At 45.3% G+C, this 16,700-nt stretch overlaps 1 protein-coding gene across 9 annotated transcripts in view; it reads right to left on the bottom strand.

Annotated features, from left to right (window-relative positions):
* Nucleotides 1-16,700, bottom strand: part of L1CAM (L1 cell adhesion molecule) — a 100,218-nt gene that overhangs the window by 23,489 nt on the left and 60,029 nt on the right. For all 9 annotated transcript variants that reach the window (XM_081177185.1, XM_081177187.1, XM_081177188.1 and 6 more), the window contains 9 exons: nt 15,313-15,472; nt 15,099-15,227; nt 14,357-14,454; nt 12,955-13,152; nt 11,602-11,672; nt 3,703-3,922; nt 2,484-2,599; nt 1,334-1,553; nt 23-145 (listed from right to left, as the gene is read on the bottom strand). In XM_081177185.1, the coding sequence (XP_081033311.1) occupies nt 23-145; nt 1,334-1,553; nt 2,484-2,599; nt 3,703-3,922; nt 11,602-11,672; nt 12,955-13,152; nt 14,357-14,454; nt 15,099-15,227; nt 15,313-15,472 (1,335 nt within the window). The remainder of the gene's footprint in view (nt 1-22; nt 146-1,333; nt 1,554-2,483; nt 2,600-3,702; nt 3,923-11,601; nt 11,673-12,954; nt 13,153-14,356; nt 14,455-15,098; nt 15,228-15,312; nt 15,473-16,700) is intronic.

The raw sequence follows: 16,700 nt of genomic DNA, 5'->3' as shown, positions 1-16,700 counted from the left end.
ACAAACCCTTCCACGGACTCACCTTGCTGGAAGGCCAACTTGTATCTCAGCAATTTCCCATTGGGGAATTTGGGGGGCGTCCACTCCAGTTTCAGTGCCGTATCCGAGATGCAGTCCAAGTGGAAGGATGCTGGGGGACTGGGCACTGTGTGTGGAGGCAGAGAGAGAAAAGGAGAGTGAAGATAGTGAGAGGAAGCATTTGGGAAGAAGTGGGCCACATGTGGTGAAAAGAAACACTCCCATTTCAGAAGTTTCTTGGGGCTAAAAAGCTGAAAGTGAGCACCAAGAGACCAGACTGCTACCCCTGGATGTGGGAAGCCCAGGTTCATATCCCAGCTCAGGCTCAAAGTTCACTGGATTACCTTGAACAAGTTATTATCTCTCAGCACAACCTTTCACAGAGGATTAACAAGCTCCATCTTAGTTAAACAATGGGATAGTGTTTCAGCTTCCTTTCTAAAGTATCATTAGATTATCTCATACACAATTACATAAACATGGTCTATCAACAACAACATGATCTTGCAGATGCAATAAGGAAACTGCTTCCTTGAAACATATGTTTATACAGTGTTCAGTTTTGGAAAAGTTTTTTGGGGGAAAGTATTAGGATGAATAAATATCATTGTGGGGAAAGAATTAAAAATTTCAGAAGATAACATCAGCTTAAACTATAGTTTAACCCTAATATATGGGGCTTGACAATCAGTCAAAATAAATGGATTCTCTGTGCCCTTGAATCTGCAAAAACATTGATATTGATACATTGGGAGGACCAACGTCCAGCCCTCTTCAGTCAGTGGATAGATGAGATGGCAACTCATGAACAGATTGCTTTCAGATGAAGATTATTGCTTGGGGAAATTTAATGACATTTGGAAAGTATTTGTCAAAACCATAGTGACACATGAATACAGTAACTTAAGGGAAACAATTAGTTTATGCAACTACACATATACAATATAGTTCTGTAACCTTAATTATATTTTATGGTTATTTTGTTATTGCAGTTTTCCTCAGTTTTTAAAAACGTTGCAATGTATCCTTCTTTTTCCTTTTAAACAACAACAACCTACTACAGAGGACTGCTGCAGGATAAAATGAGGTTACCCAACGTGTTACGCTGAGGTTTGCTGGAATTTTTGTTGTTATTACTGTTATAATTTCTGTATGCTTTGGTACTTGCATCTAACAAAACAAGGACAGAGAATGCGGTGGGAGGGCTCAGCCCCTAGAAGCAAGAGGAGCATAAAGTTAGCAGCAGGTTAGCCATATGCGTTGAGGGGAAGATCAAATGTGGAGGGTTTGAGGGTGATGGGCTTCAGGCACTTACCTCCCTCCGGGGTGTTGAACTCCAGGGCCTCATTGCGGGGTCCCTCGGCCTGCCCATTCAGCACACTCATCTGAAGTCGGTACCGGCTCCAGGGCCTGAAGCCCCCCAGGGTGACTTGAGACACATCCCCTTCAATCTCCAGGTCCCCATGGGGGTGGGGGTGAAGGTAGACCTGGCGATGGCTGTGCTCTGCCATGGTCCCAAAGTTTGAATAATAAATCTGGGGAAGGGGGAGAGAGAGGAACAGAGATTTTACCCCCAGTTCTGTTAGCCACACATGCACTCACAGTTGTTTGGTTCTGGCACCCTTTGTGCAAAGTGCCTCTTGCCATGTGCAGACTGCCTCCCTGCTCCAAGAAGAAGGTTTTTTAAAAAACCTGATGGGATGTACCTTTGATCATGTAAAGAGTGATTTTGCCCTTTTAATGATACATAGATTAAAAAAAAATATTCTTATTATTATTCCCCACCTTTTCTCCTGACAGGGACTCAAGGCAGCTTATAGATAAAATAAGAACAGTTTAATCTATAGGGGCCCAGAATGTTTCTGAGCACATCTTCACTCTTTCTCAAAGGGCCTTTTTTAAAAAAAAGCAAGGATGCAACATTTTATCCTGGCGTTCAGTGCAGTGAATGTGGCAGCTGGGCAGAAGGATGAAATTCTGGCTGGGACAGTAAAATTATTGTGAGTTGGCAGAGCTGTTTTGCATTGTACTGAAATCCTTTAGGCCAGTCGGGTGTGTGTACACTCAACTAATTTTTTTAAAAAAAACACACACAACAATAATTCTGCAGCAAAGTACTGTATTCCAAATTCTGCACCACAATTTGCTTCCATAAATTTCTCTTATTTTGCTCTGATTTAGTCTGCAACGGCTTACTATTTTGAATAATTTAGGCTGCAATCCTATACCACCTGACTGGGAACCAGGTCTTATTGATCTCAGTGGGACTTCCTTTATGGTCGATATGTCCAGGACTGTGCTGTGCTATTATTTTGGTTTTGCTAGTGACAGAGCAGCATTGTAATGGGTCCAGGGAAATTTATTTGAAGAGTGGGATGTAAGTTCTGAAAACAAACAAGTAAAAATGAACAGACCTCTGCAGATGCTGCCCCCGCCCTGCTAGTGAGGTGAGATTTTGCCCTTACCTTAAATCCCCTGAGGTGGCCGAAAATTTTCTGTCTGTGCAGCAGGGTCCAGGAAATCTTGATGGTTGTGCTGTTGATCACCATAATTCCCATATTCTCAGGGACGGCTTCGGGTACTATCGGGAGAGCAATTAATCCCATTCAGATGTGGCCACGCAAGATGAAGAGAGGGCCTGAGAACTTGAGCAGGCCCAAAACATTTCTCTACCTGAGACCAAACTGGCTGGACTGGCAGGTGGCTCTTACATCAAGGCTGGCACAGGGACAGTGCCCTCGGCTGCGCCTGAGGGGTGTCGACTAGGCTGAAGAGGCTGCCTTGGGCAGACACCTCACCATATGCAGCAGTGGCTCACCTGTGGCCCAAAGGTCCCAGAAGGCACCCAAAAAATCACATTAAGGGCTCATCCACACTTCTGTTTGTCCCATGATTTCTAGTCAAGGGTGCAAGGGGGGGTGTTGTTTCTCCCCCCGCTTTCCCTGGGAAAACCCACTGTTTTCCTCAAGTCCTCAAAAATGTGTCAGCATTTTAGTGCAAATTTCTCCTGATACATATATTTTGCTATGCAATTTTGCCTAATATACAAAGGTTTGCAAGTGATTATGCCTAATACAATGCATGTTATTTTCACTAATATATGATGTTTTATGCACACTTCCTCCTTGGAGAACTGTAGCACAAAATACAGAGACATGACGAATGCAAATGACAGCTGCCTTTCAATTTGCATACTGCATATTGTTTCGGAAAGTACACTGCTGCTACCATGATATCTGTTGCTGCCACCGCTACCCACATGTCCCGCTGTGCCATCACTGTGTGCCTTGCCATGTCTGCCACAGCTGAAGAAGTAACACTGCCATTCATGCCAATTTCACACAAGACCCAAAATGGGCAGGATCTCACCCACAATCGTGTTGATTTCAATATGTCTGCTCGGAGTAGAGCTTGGCTGGCCACAACCCTGAATTAGGTAGGTTCACATTAAAATCTGAATGGAAGTGAGCTTCTCCCCCAAACCTAGCAACAGCAGAGCCACACTTTTTCTGATCCTAGTAAGACACCCATGATGAAATATGCCTTTTTGAAAAGGTGTTCTGCTGGCTTTAACCTGGCTTTGTTTGAGGTGTTCCTACCTGAGGTGGCCTCGATGGGTAAAAATCCACGCTTGTCACTACATCTCCCCCTTCCACAATAGCAGCTCCCCCACTCCCATCTCACCTCCCTCCCCAGAGTAGCCAAGAGTGGTGTGCGGTTCAGGTCCTTTGCCAAAGCCATTCTGCGCCTGCACTTTAATCTCGTAGGGCGAGAAGACAGGGGTGTCCGTCACCACCACAGGGGGGCGCTCCACCTCCACCGTGTTCCATTGCTCGTGGTTCCGTGGTCGCCACTGCACAAGGTATTTCAGCACTGGGGCGTTCCACTCCCTGCGAGGCAAGGGCTGAAAGGGAAGGGGGAGGGTGGGGTCAGAGAAGGTAAAGGAATGGGGAATAGCAATGCTGAGCATCAGAGCACCTGCGCTGGGTCAGGCCAGAGGCCCGTCTACTCCAAAAGCAACCAGCCAGGTGTCTCTTAGTGCTCAGAAGCAGAGCAATAAACACATGGAGCTTCCCTTGCGGCTTCTCCCAGCTCTTTTTGCCTCTGTTCATGCAGCTGCCACTTTAAACCATCATGGCTAAGCTCTTTGGCTAAGATGTATCCTGCGTGAGATCGTGTGATCCTTGGGGGAGGGATCAGGGGGAAGCCACCTAACCTTACAGGCTGTTTTCATTTCATTTATTTATTTAATAAAATTTATACACTGTTTGATTGTAAAGAAAACTTCAAATAGTCTACAAAAAAAGACAAAACAATAAAATGGAGGGAAATTCACAACCATACTTTAAAACATACGAAAACAAAATTAAAATACCAAAACAGATTACAATCACCTCATCTGATGATAGTGAGTTCTGTACTAGTTATGGTTAAGTGATGAAGTACTTTTCTTTCCTTTATTTTGGCAAACCTGGTGTTGGGAGAAAATGGAAAAGCATTCCCCCTTTCACTCTGGACTTATCCACCCTTACCTGTAACCCCCTTCCGCCCAGGCGCAGTAGTCCAAGCGCTTTCCCAGGAAAACCCGCTCTTTAAAGCTGAATCACAACCACAATCTGTGGATTGCCTTTTGCTCCAATTCAGTTTAAAGAGCAGGTTTTTGCAGGGAAAGCTTCAGTGACCTACTCAAGAAGCACCCAATGAGATTTGAATTCAGATTGCCTTGGCCTAGGTCTGCCATTTTAGCTGCTGTCTCTCCTTCAGCCCTGAGGCCACAGCACGACAGGCCCCAATCCTGCAGTGGGGATGCTTGAAATATATAAGGGAATTCCTTGTAGGCCTGCCAGGACAGCAGCTGGAGAACCAGTGGTTTACTTTCAAATGCACAGAACAAGGAGCTCCTGTTCATGCCCACCCCAGACCTTTTCTCCACCTTGCATGTGCATACAAGAGAGAAGCCAGCAGAAGGATCACAGGAGGAACTGAGTTACCGGTAAATGGATGTCTGGGTATGAGCTTGGCTGCCCCACCCGGAGAAGAAGGGAAACTGCTGCATCCTCTTCCCACGCCCGCCCACCCCTCCTGGTCCAAGGGATGTATGAGCATTGGGGTCAGGAGAAAGGGCTTGACCAGCAGCCCAAACACTGGAAGCAGATCTTTCTAACTCCTGATGCGTGGTCTTAGCTCCAAAAGTCGGACATGGCCCCAGAGAAACATTGCGTCCGAAGTGCCACACTTTTCCAAGGGTCCAGCAGGGGGAGGCAGTAGCTTAGAAGACCAAGGGGGCCCCACCTGAGGAAAGGCTCTATCTTCCCCACTCCATGCTAGGCTCCATGGTCAGATTTATGTATAAGCTAAACAGGCTATAGCTTAGGGTCCCACTCTCTTGGGAGCCCCCAAAAAAATTAATGGGGGGAAACTGGATGTACATTTCCAAAATCTAAGATAAAAAACAAATAAAATAAAACCTACATACAGTAACAGTGGAAAATGGCTTTAGATACCTATTAGGTCCATAAATTACCATAGCATATATTCAACACAAAAAACAGCGACAATTTGTTCTTGACAAAGGACAGCTGGACATATAAAGGGCCCCATGACCTTCAGGAGCTTAGGGCCTCATCAAACCTAAATCCGGCCCTGCTAAGCTCTGAACAATTATGGGGCCTGACACCTTTCTTCACTGACCTTTGGCTCTTGCGATTTTAATCACTGCCTAAAGCAGAAATTGAAAAGGCAATGCTTTCTTCCTCCAAGACTTCCCACACAAGGAGGCAAACCTCACAAGGCGCAGAAGGAAACAATTTGGTTTGTTTTCAAGAGCACTCCATTTTTGCTGTTGTTATGCCTTAGTGGGTGTCAAGTGTAAGAACTCTTCATCAGAAACAATATGAACTTTTTGCCTCCTGAATAACAGATTTCCTTGGGCTGGATTCAAGAACAGGGTTCATTTAGCAGAAGTAACACAAGGACTCCCACTAGCACAGTGGGGCTTTCCCTGCTCTCCTCCCCATGTGCCCCCACTTCCCCAATTCTACTCTGGAGGGTCAGGAGAACCCACAGAAGGAAGGAACACGGAGACTGTTTTCCTGTGGACGTCGAAATGCTTGGGCTGATAGTGAGGCATCAGGCATAAGCCTGCATTTTATTAATGTTTGATCAGGACTTGTATATTAAAGAGGGCTTAGATTTTCAAAAGTAGATTTTCAAATGTTTCATGCCAGGCAAGAAGGCTAGCTGCTTAAGAAAACAGTGTTTTCTTCCTCTTAGACAAGGGGCCCCTTTTGATTGATAGCAGAAAGCAATTCTCAAAGTCGTAAAAGCTGAAATTACAGACTGAGTAATGACACTGACCCTACATGTTACAGAAGATAACAAAGGCAGAGATAAATATAATTAGGAATGGGCAAATAGTAAAATGATACCATGGGCCTCTCTTAAACCTTGAGCTGTATTTTCTAAGGCCAGAGGCAAATGGGGAGAAGCATCTAGCTGACAGAGAAAGAGAGGCTTTTTTGGGAAGTCTTTTTAAAACTGTTTCTTTCTTAAACTGAGAGAGTTTCAATAAATGTTGGGAAGAGCTAATGGAAACAAAGCAGCTGGCTGAAGCAGCTTGCTGAAGGGGGGGGAATGTAAACTGAAGAGCCTTCTTTAAAAACTGTTTTTTTTACTGAGTTCCTTCCTTTCTACTTTGAGAAGCTTTATTCTTTTAAAAGGTTACCTATGATAATGTATGAAATATATTAGCTTAAATATATTGGCTTAAATGTAATTATGCAAAGGATTTAACAAATGCTAGAAGAGTTGTATTTATCCTGGAATTAAGTCAGCCAGCAGTTTAGCCCCCCTGCCAGACAGGAAGACGCCATCAAATGCTGTCCTGATATATTAGCTGTCAGACATTTGTTTAGAAACCTTCAAATGAAGGATATCTTTCAATGTTGATGTGAAACTCAAGATCCTTGACATATGTTTAAGATAAAAATTTAAGATTAACCATTTGTTTTAGAAGGCAATAGGGCAGGGAGGGCAAGAGGTGAGCTGGTAATTAAGATTCCTTGTTGAGACACATGTAAGATATATTACTACTTATTTGTCATTTATAGATGTAACAATATATAGCTGTTTGTGTTCCATATAAGGACAGGAGGATATGGGTGTATCTTTTAGGATTGGATATAGCAATCAGCCAATAGGAAATCCAACTAGGCTGATTGGACAGAGGCAGCCACAGGAGGAGCAAAGGGGGCTGGATTAAGGGAATATAAGGGCTGGCCATAATGGCAGGAGCCAGGCCAGAGCTTGGTAACCATATACCACTGTGCCTCTCATTTATTTGTCTGACAAATAAATAATTATTTTAATTTCTCTATTGCTGCGTTGAATATTTCATTCCAGCTAAGCGTTAACCACAAGCAGGGTGCTACAATAGAACAATCTCTGCAGCGCAACACTGAATTCTACCCTTTGTCTTTCTGTGTGATAAAATGGGCTTTATGTGCCCAGTTCTACCCTGTGCGAAAAATCCCACACAGGCTGAAATTTAAGCTACGAGATGCCAATGAGTAAAACTCCCCATCACTTTTTTACTCCCTCACTACTAACAAGAGACTGGTCCACTTGCTATCACCTGCTGAGCAAAGCAAAGGAGAACTTCCCAGCTAAATGCTTCTGTTCACAAAACTTCTTACGAGGCTATGGAACTTTCAACGCTTCTGGGCTTCTTTCCCAGTTTTACCCTGGGTTAAAGATCTCACTCTGGGAAGTCCCTCTAAGCTGAAACAAATACAACAGAGTTGGCTTTTTTCTTTACCCACTACAAAATAAGAGAATGTCTCGTTTGAGATGCAAAAAGTAATTTACTGCCCTGCATAAAGCATTCTTACACCTGAAACATGGAACAGCAGAAAACTGGAATGCTTTGGAAAATAAACCATGCAAAGCCGTTCAGCACCTTGTGATCTTCACTTCTTTGTTCCTGTTGGGGTCTGGAACAGGTGCTGTCCTTCCTTTTTCATCTCCCCACTTCACCACTTAAAATTTCTATGCTAGGATATGCTTCACCTGTAAATTTCAATCTACTGTGCCTTTTAGGCTGCTGTTGAAGCAAGGCAACCCAGAACTGAGGCTATGTAAAAATTAGTCACTTAAAACACTGCAAGGTTGTTATCCGGCCCACCCCCGATCCCTGCTGTGTTTCAAGCTCATTTCTTACACTTGTGTACACACCAAGTTGGGGGTGGGGATATTTTCACCCCATGCCCATGCCCTGATTTGCTTCCCCACGCTGAACTCCAATCACTGGAGCTCTCAGCTGTGCATGTGGTGTCATCTGCGCATGCACAACAGCTGTCTCCAGCATGCACACCTCAACTTAACCACTCCTTTCATTTTCTAATTGAATGGAACCTGGTTTGAGGGAATGTGAATTCAATAGTATTCCTCAAAAAGCTGCAGAATACAATGGAGTGTGGCTAATGTCAGGGGTACTTCGCTTCAAACAACAGTGGGGAGGGCGCACTGGAGCTGGAGTAAATACTGATGTACACATGACCTGAATGGAAAGTAAATTCCTGTTCTTTTATAGGGACATTTGCCAGGTACCATCCTTGTGATCTTTTCATAGCCAAGTGAAGACCAGGCTTTTTACTGCAATACGTTATACTGCTGAAGAGGGTTCAGAAACTTTGGCTGGTGCAGAATTTGGTGTCCAGGTTGCTCACCGGGGCAAGATGGTTTGAGCATATTACGCTGATCCTGGCCCAACTGCATTGGCTGCCCATTGCTTTCTGGGCACAATTCAAAATGCTGGCTTTGACCAATAAAGCCTTAAATGGCTCAGGACTGCAATACCTCAAAGACCATATGAACCAACCCAGACCCTGCAATCATCAGCCGAGGCCCTTCTTCACGTGCCTCTTCCATGAGAGGCCCAGAGGGTGGCAACATGAGAATGGATCTTTTCTGTGGTGGCTTCCCATCTGTGGAAGGCTCTCCCTGAGAGGCTCATCTGGCATCCTCACCACACATCTTCAGGCACCAGGCAAAAATGTTTCTCTAGAACCAGGCCTTTGGCTGATTGAAAATCCGATGGCCTTTTAAATGTGTTTGTGGAGGAGGAGTTAATGGTCTGTTTTTGCTCTCGTTTTATAATGTATCTTGTGTTTTCATTTTGTATTTTTATGTTGTGAATCACCCTGTGATCGTCAGATGATGGGCAGTATATAAATTAATAATAATAATAATAATAATAATAATAATAATAATAATAATAATAATAATAATAGAATAATAGAATAATAAGAATAAGAAGCTGCTTCCCACTCCTTCACTAGATGGGTAGTTGCCATAGTTTTCAGGTAGATGTGGGTGCAGGATGCCACCCACCTTTTGAGAGTCATACAGCAGGCAGAAGCTCAACAGATGCTGCTTCTCCCTCTAGATGCTGGTGTGAACAGGTGTGTGAATCTGAACTTATTTCTATGATTTATCCCATATCATAAGTATAAAGACTGACATAACTTACATATGACATGAGATTCTCCATCATGAACTTAGCTTGACCATGGTACAAACCTGATACCCGCCATCATCCCTGTATCCAGAGGTGGGTGCATGTGGCAAACTGTGGGGCTGGAGTCCTGGACTGCACCCCCTTCAGGCTACAGGGATGATGACACACATGCGTTTTTCTGTCCTTTCCACTTAAAAAGAAGAGAGAGGAAAAAACTCTCCCTAGAACATCACAGAGAGGTTTATGCTGAAAATGTTTCTAAACTTACATGCTTATTTCCTTCATTCAGCAATTTCTTTATTTAACTTGAGGGAGCATTCAGGCGCATTAAGTTCCCCTAAAGAGGCTGAAGTGATACACCACAGGTTGCAACTTTGCCCTCTGATGGGGAGGGAATGCTAATCCATACCCTCTGGTGTCCCAAACAAAAGTCATCATCAGGAAGATAATTGCTCTTGACAGCAGCCACCATCCTGGGTTAAACAGGAAATGGGAGCCACATGGCAACCCTCCCTCAGGGCCAAGACTGAACTGCGAGGGGCAACCAGTGCCAGGCCAGCTGTGGTTAACACAGAGTGTCCACTCCACCGCCTGTATTGTGATAACATTTGTCTAGCTGAACTTGGTATATGCCTCCCCAAACGGAAGCGTCTGGCACCAGCTCCCTCCTGGGAACGCAGCCCACAGTTCTCATCATTATGGCAAGCGCAAGCATTTGGGGACAATGTCGGCAGCAAACACAGTGCAGTGCGAACATGCCGCCCCTTTGCATGGGAATGCAAACAACACAGCAAACCCAAACAGAGCGAAGATAATAAACGGCCCAAGTGGCGTGTGCGCACTGTGTTGCCTCAATAGAAACACCCCACTCTGGCCCCCTGTGTCAGCACACTCCACGTGCCACCTCAGGGAAGAGGCCAGTCTCTCACTCTCTCTCTCTTTCACACACACTTGCTCTGCAGGGCTGGAATAGCAGACACAAAAGAGAGACATGGGTGCAGGCCCTCCCTCATGTAATTTGGGCTGCAGAGGACACAGGAAGTGAGAAAGAAGAAGCAGCGCCATTAGTCAAAATGTGTGCCAAGAAAGGAGAAGAGGGTGGCGGGAATCCCCCAGAACCAAGAGGGTCGTTGGCCCGTCTCACTCAGGGGAAGATTATTCCCAGAATCCTAAATATAGTGGCTGAAAGTGAAATGAGTGTGAGATGGACAGAGCCGGTTCAAATACCACCTCCATTTCAGTGCCCCTGACACCTGTAATAAAGGGTTAAGAATGCTTGGCCTACTTTACAGGGTTGTTGTAAGGAATACTGAGATCATGTATGTGAAATGCTCTGAATGTTTTTTAAAAAATGTTTGTTTTGTATCAGCTGGGATAAATTTAATCGGGATGGCCTGTGGTTGATTCGTTATGTTAGATTGCTTTCAGATGGACTTTGTTTAAAAGGGCTTTTATATGTAGTATTATGAAGCCCTGACTTTTTTGTTTGTACACTCAGTTTTGGGGAAAGTGGCATAAAGCCTGCATGCAAGCAAAACAAACAAACAAACAAACAAATCCTTGAGTGACTTTTGTTCAGACCTTAACGTCTGCTTGATTTCGTTCCACCGGTGGCTTCCGCTAGGGACACGCTATGCATTGTGTTAGGTCCAGCCCATGCTGTGAGCGGCTCTTTGTGTTCTGAATTGTTTAGCAGACACATTGACAGATGCTGCAGCAGAGGTGCAAGAGCAAAGTGCTGAATATGTGATGTGAGGCAGGGAGATAATAATACTGACCAACCTTACAAGGTTATTGTTAAGATTACAAGAAGACAATATGTGTGGCTCAGTTGGACCACACAAAGCAACACACATACAAAGCAACTAGCCTCCAGGAGCATATTGCTTGTGTGCCTTGCAGAAATACTCAAATTCACCTCAGAATTTAGGTTTAGGCAAAATCCAACAGCAACTCTTGCATCTGCTCAACATGCTGCTAAGTCAGCCATGCCACTAAAACTGTGGAGGAGGAGGAGGTGACGCAGGGATACCAAGACTAGGGCTGCAAGAGTATTTATATTTTACCGTCCAGGTGATGATCATATTAGTAGTCTCGTTCCCCTTTCCTTTGACATCAGATGGATTCCGCTTAGGGGCTAGAAAGTAATGGATCACAGTTAGGTTTGTTTATATATCAGCTCAGACAAATCACCCACCATGACTAAGAGGCAGGTAATGGCATTTTCTTATGCCAAGCCACTTGTTCCCTCTCTTTCTTACGTTTGGGCTGTGAGTAGCCAAAACACTATCACACATGAGGGAGGTAACAGCAGGCTTGGGGGGAAATCCCAAGGTTTTCAGAAATACAAAAAATATTTAGGAGACAGGAGACTTAACAGAGGAAAAACCTTAAAACAGTCCAATTAAGATCTGTGCATGCTCAATGGCTATGAAATTCTGCCTGTTGCAGGCCGGTGGGGGGTGGGGAGAGGAAAGCCTGGTGTGGGGAGGATTGGAATAGTGGGGCTGGAGCCTTGAACAGAAGCACTCTGAGCTGTAACATTTTGTTGTAGGGCCCCATTTGTCTGTGTATCACAAGCACTGTTGATTCTTACAGGGCAGGGCTGGCTCAGTAAACTTTGGCAACTGAGGCGAAACACAAAATGCCACCCCCACCCCCCACTGCCACTGCCAGGGAAGAAGGGCCAAATGAAGGTCTGCATCAGGAGCAAGGAATAATAATAATAATAATAATAATAATAATAATAATAATAATAATAATAATAATTTATACCCCGCCCATCTGGCTGGGCGGCTTCCAACAAAATATTAAAATACAGTAATGAATCAAACATTAAAAACTTCCCTAAACAGGGCTGCCTTCAGATGTCTTCTAAAAGTTAGATGGTGGTTTATTTCCTTGACATCTGATGGGAGTTCGTTTCACAGGGAGGGCACCACTACCAAGAAGGCCCCCTGCCTGGTTCCCTGTAACTCGGTTTCTCGCAGGGAGGGAACCGCCAGAAGGCCCTCGGAGCTGGACCTCAGTGTCCGGGCAGAATGATGGGGGTGGAGATGCTCCTTCAGATATACTGGACCGAGGCCGTTTAGGGATTTAAAGGTCTACATTGGGAACAAGGGCGGGAGGAGAGTAGCAGCTCCTCCTATTCACCAAGAGGCCGCTGTAGAGGTGGCATGGGGGGTGGCGCCGCCAAGGAAGCAGCGGATTCGGCCTCCAAAGATCATGCAGCACCTGCTGCTGCCACCATGGCAGCAGTGGGCAATGCACTCCTTGGAGCCTGGATCTGCTATCCCTGTGGACCCTGCTGCTCGAGGCAATCGCCTCACCTTGCCTCATGGGTGGGCAGGCCCTGCTACAGGGAACGATGACACCTAAGCCCCAAACATGCTTCTCCTTGGCATTGCCGGCCTCCTTACCTGCAGGATTTGTGACATAGCTGACAGGGTGGGAATTTAGCGGACTGTCCCCATGATCATTTCTGGCCTTCACATAGAAGTTGTATTTCCTGAATGGAGAAAGGTGAAGCGTGGCCCACGGCTGGTTTCCTGGCACAGTGGTTAACTTTTCCATTTTTCCTTGCCCAAAGTTGCTTTCGTCACAAAATACAGTATACTCTGTGGGGAGAGTAAAGGCCATGTCAACATTTTTGACAGACTAAGCCCCTCCCAGAAAGAATCAAGGTCATCACAGCCTTTGACTGGGAAGCCCCACCACAACCAACTGGGAAAGAGATGCATTCTCTGCACATGCTCAGAAGCGTTCGTTTTCCTGCAGCCAGTCTGAACACACCAACGAAAATAACATTGGAGCAAATGTGTGACTTAAACAGAGCTTCCAGTTCCAAGTATATCTCAAATGAAGCACTGCATTGCTTCACACATAATACAGCAACAAACCCAGCAGGGAGTCAGAACCAACCCCTTATGGCTTTCTGACAAGAACACCTGCAGGAGAAAAGCACTTTCTAACAGTTGTTTGTCTATACTTACAAAAATGAGCTGTGAGTCGAAAGCGCGTACTAATGAGATTCTTTACAAACGACCCAGGTACAAAAAGCACCTCAGTTTAAATGCCAAAATACATTGGTAGTGGCAGGAAAGTGCTATGATGCATTTACAGCCATGGTCCTTAGGCCCACCTGGCTTCAGGGTGATCTCGTTTTCTACCCTGCCTTCTACTGCAAATAATAATAATAGGGCCTTCGCCACAGGGAAACCACAGAGAGATGCCATTCTGCATCCACAGAGAATGGTGGCCAAAGATGCCTTTCAATTTGTAAAACAAGTTCAGGTTGCAGATAACTCTAGTATTTATCCTGTCTTTGTTTTAAATGCAGCTAGGTGTGGAGGACCTGTGGATAAACCACCGGGGAATATGGTTGTTCTGCTGAGGTGATTTCAGGAGCTGCTGAGAAAGGAAGAAATAGGGGTACAGGAGGAAGATAAAGTTTATGGGCAGGAATTGGGAGAGGGCATAGTAAAACACTGAAAGGGGTATCAGGCTAGTTTTGCAAAACAAAGAGATAATAGTGTGTGCACATTTTGCATCATATCAGGTTCTACAGGTTTTTTAAAAAAATGAAATCTTGAAATCTGAGGGTTATGATTTATTTGGTGGGGGGAATAGCTGCCCCCCATGCCTCCCCATCCTGCCATTGCCCATGGTATGACTGGATCCTGCCCTCCCACCCAAACACATCCTACGTGTGAGAGTTCTGAAGAAAAGCCAAGAATTTGGAGGCTTTGAGTGAGGATTCCAAACTGGTAACATGGCAACGCTGGCTCTAAGCACCACAGTACACTCAGCCCCATTTCGTACCCTTGATAGGCCTGTTGTGATCATCTCCTGGTGTCCACGTCAGCTTCACCTGCCAATCTTGCTGCTCCGACAGTTCCAGATTTGACACAGGGCCAGGACTGCCTGAAAGAGAGACCATCATGCGAGCCATGATGAGGGAGCGATCGCAGGATGAAAGCCCCAAATCTTCTTTGTATCTCCTTTAGCAGTTTTCCCAGAGCTGACCCAAAACATTTTGGATCCTGAGATTAAAATTCCAAATGACAGCTCTCTCTCTCCCCACCCCACCCCATGGTATAATTAATGTTGTTATTATTTCACTAACTGATAGGGCTATCTAGAAATGGAAGTAGTTTTAGTTAATAAATAGTTGTCTTTTAAACATGTCTCTCTCTCTCCCATGCACACATATATCAATTTCCTCACAACCCAGACTCAAATAAAACTTGCTTCACAGATGCCTTTGGAGGCATGTTGAAGGATGTGCAATGTTTATGTACATCTCCCGGTCAAAAGAAGCATCACTTCTTTCTCTCTCTCGCTCTGTCCCTCCCTCCCCCACCTTGAGTTCCCTTTTATAGTAACACCAGATTCACCTCAAAACATCAAAAACCAAAAACATGTGCCCCAAATCTACCAGCTGCAGCCACTACCTCACTTACCATCACTTTGCTCTCTCAGTAACTTTGGAGTCTAAAGAACCCAAGACAACCATTTTACAAGAGGTAAAAGAACCCATATCTGATTTCTCCTTTTTTGGTACTTGCCATATACCCAAAGCTTGGCACTTTTCTCCACAGAGTCAAGAGCTGTCCAAGCCCGGCAGGTGTATATTCCTTGGTCAGAATAGTCCAGGTCAGTGATGGTCAAGGATGTGTCATTGATGAAATACCTAGCAGGTGGATAAAATAAGAGTGCTTTGTGGTTTCCCTCAGTCCACGCCCCCCCCACAACCCTGCCCTGCCCACACCACTCACTTGTCATTGTCAGCGGACTCCTTAATCAGCTGCCCTTTTCGGTGCCACTCAAGACCAGGGCCTGGGATGGTGTCATCGAACACCACTTTGCAATGGAACGTCACATGGCCACCCTTCTCCCCTTCTGTGTTTGTAGGCTCCACTTCAAACTGTGTGGCTCCTGGAACAGGGACAGAATGTGGAGTCGTGGCCTCTCTCCCCACCATGCCTTGCTGTGGTTGGAGGGATGAGATCTCAATAGCCCTCATGGCTGCTCTTTCCCTATCATTCCACAGTGTGACTTGAGCACCTCCCATTGCAGGCAGGGACAGGCAACAAATTCTCAGGCAATGCAACCTCTTAAGAAGTTCTCCTGCACACACCTCACTGAAATGAACCAGGTGACCACTTTTGACCTGTTTCCCACACTTTTACCTTGAATGGCACCCCAAACCGAGTATTCCTAAAGCTGCTCTGATTTAAATTACCTTGGCAGTGGCCTGAATATGTTAATTTTGGGCAGACCTCAACATACAAGACAAAAGGCAAATCTAAAATGTGAGCATGAGGGGGAAAAACAAGATTTGCTGCCACCCCAGGAGAGCTATCATTCTTACTGTGAGGTTACCAAGACAGGATCCTCTTTCCACTTCTCAGAAGAGGGCAGGAGACTCAGGAGAACCTGAATCATCTCCTAATTTCATTGGGGAAGCATCCAAAACTTCAGTATTATCTATAAAACCCATCTGTGGAGCTGGCTGTACAGGAGGATGGAGATGTTCAACTAAGGGCCTTAGAGGCTGTGGCTGACAGTTCAGAGTGGGCAGAATGTAGTCCATGAGGTGCCCTCCATATGTTGTTGGCAGGGGCATCCCCTCCCATTTTGACACCTGAAGCAAAACAGGAAGGGTGCTGCTTCTGTCAAATCTTTGCTTACGAGGGACGCACAGTGCAGCTTCTGGCAGCATCTCATGGAACTCTCACAAGAACTTGTCAGAAGCCACTGCCACTACTTCTCCCCACTTTTCTGATGGTCACTGGGCTCCATCCTGCAGGATTCAGCTGCCCAAGGCAGTTGTCTCAGTCTGCCTCATGGGCGGGCTGGGCCTGGTTGCTGGGCAATGCGAGCTGAAGCCAATGTGGTCTGTGGTCAGGGGGAGGATGGAAATTGTAGTCCAACATCTGACACCAAACTGTCTACCTCATGAAGTAAGATCTGATCCCTTTGGCCTTTCTCTCTGTTTACCTTTAGTGTGACTGCTCAGGCTGGAGAAAGCAGGAAAGTGGAACACCTATTTTTCAATTTCATCATACCGCAGTGACCTATGACTGCTATCTTCCCATCAAGCCTCATTGTGCCTTACTATTATGCCTTACTGACTATTTCCTATCCAACTTCTCTTCAGATT

This window comes from Podarcis bocagei (genome assembly GCF_964188305.1).
Source record: "Podarcis bocagei genome assembly, chromosome: 17".
Taxonomy (NCBI): domain Eukaryota; kingdom Metazoa; phylum Chordata; class Lepidosauria; order Squamata; family Lacertidae; genus Podarcis; species Podarcis bocagei.
The sequence above is the reverse complement of the archived record's forward strand: the minus strand, read 5'-3'. Positions and strand labels throughout refer to the sequence as shown.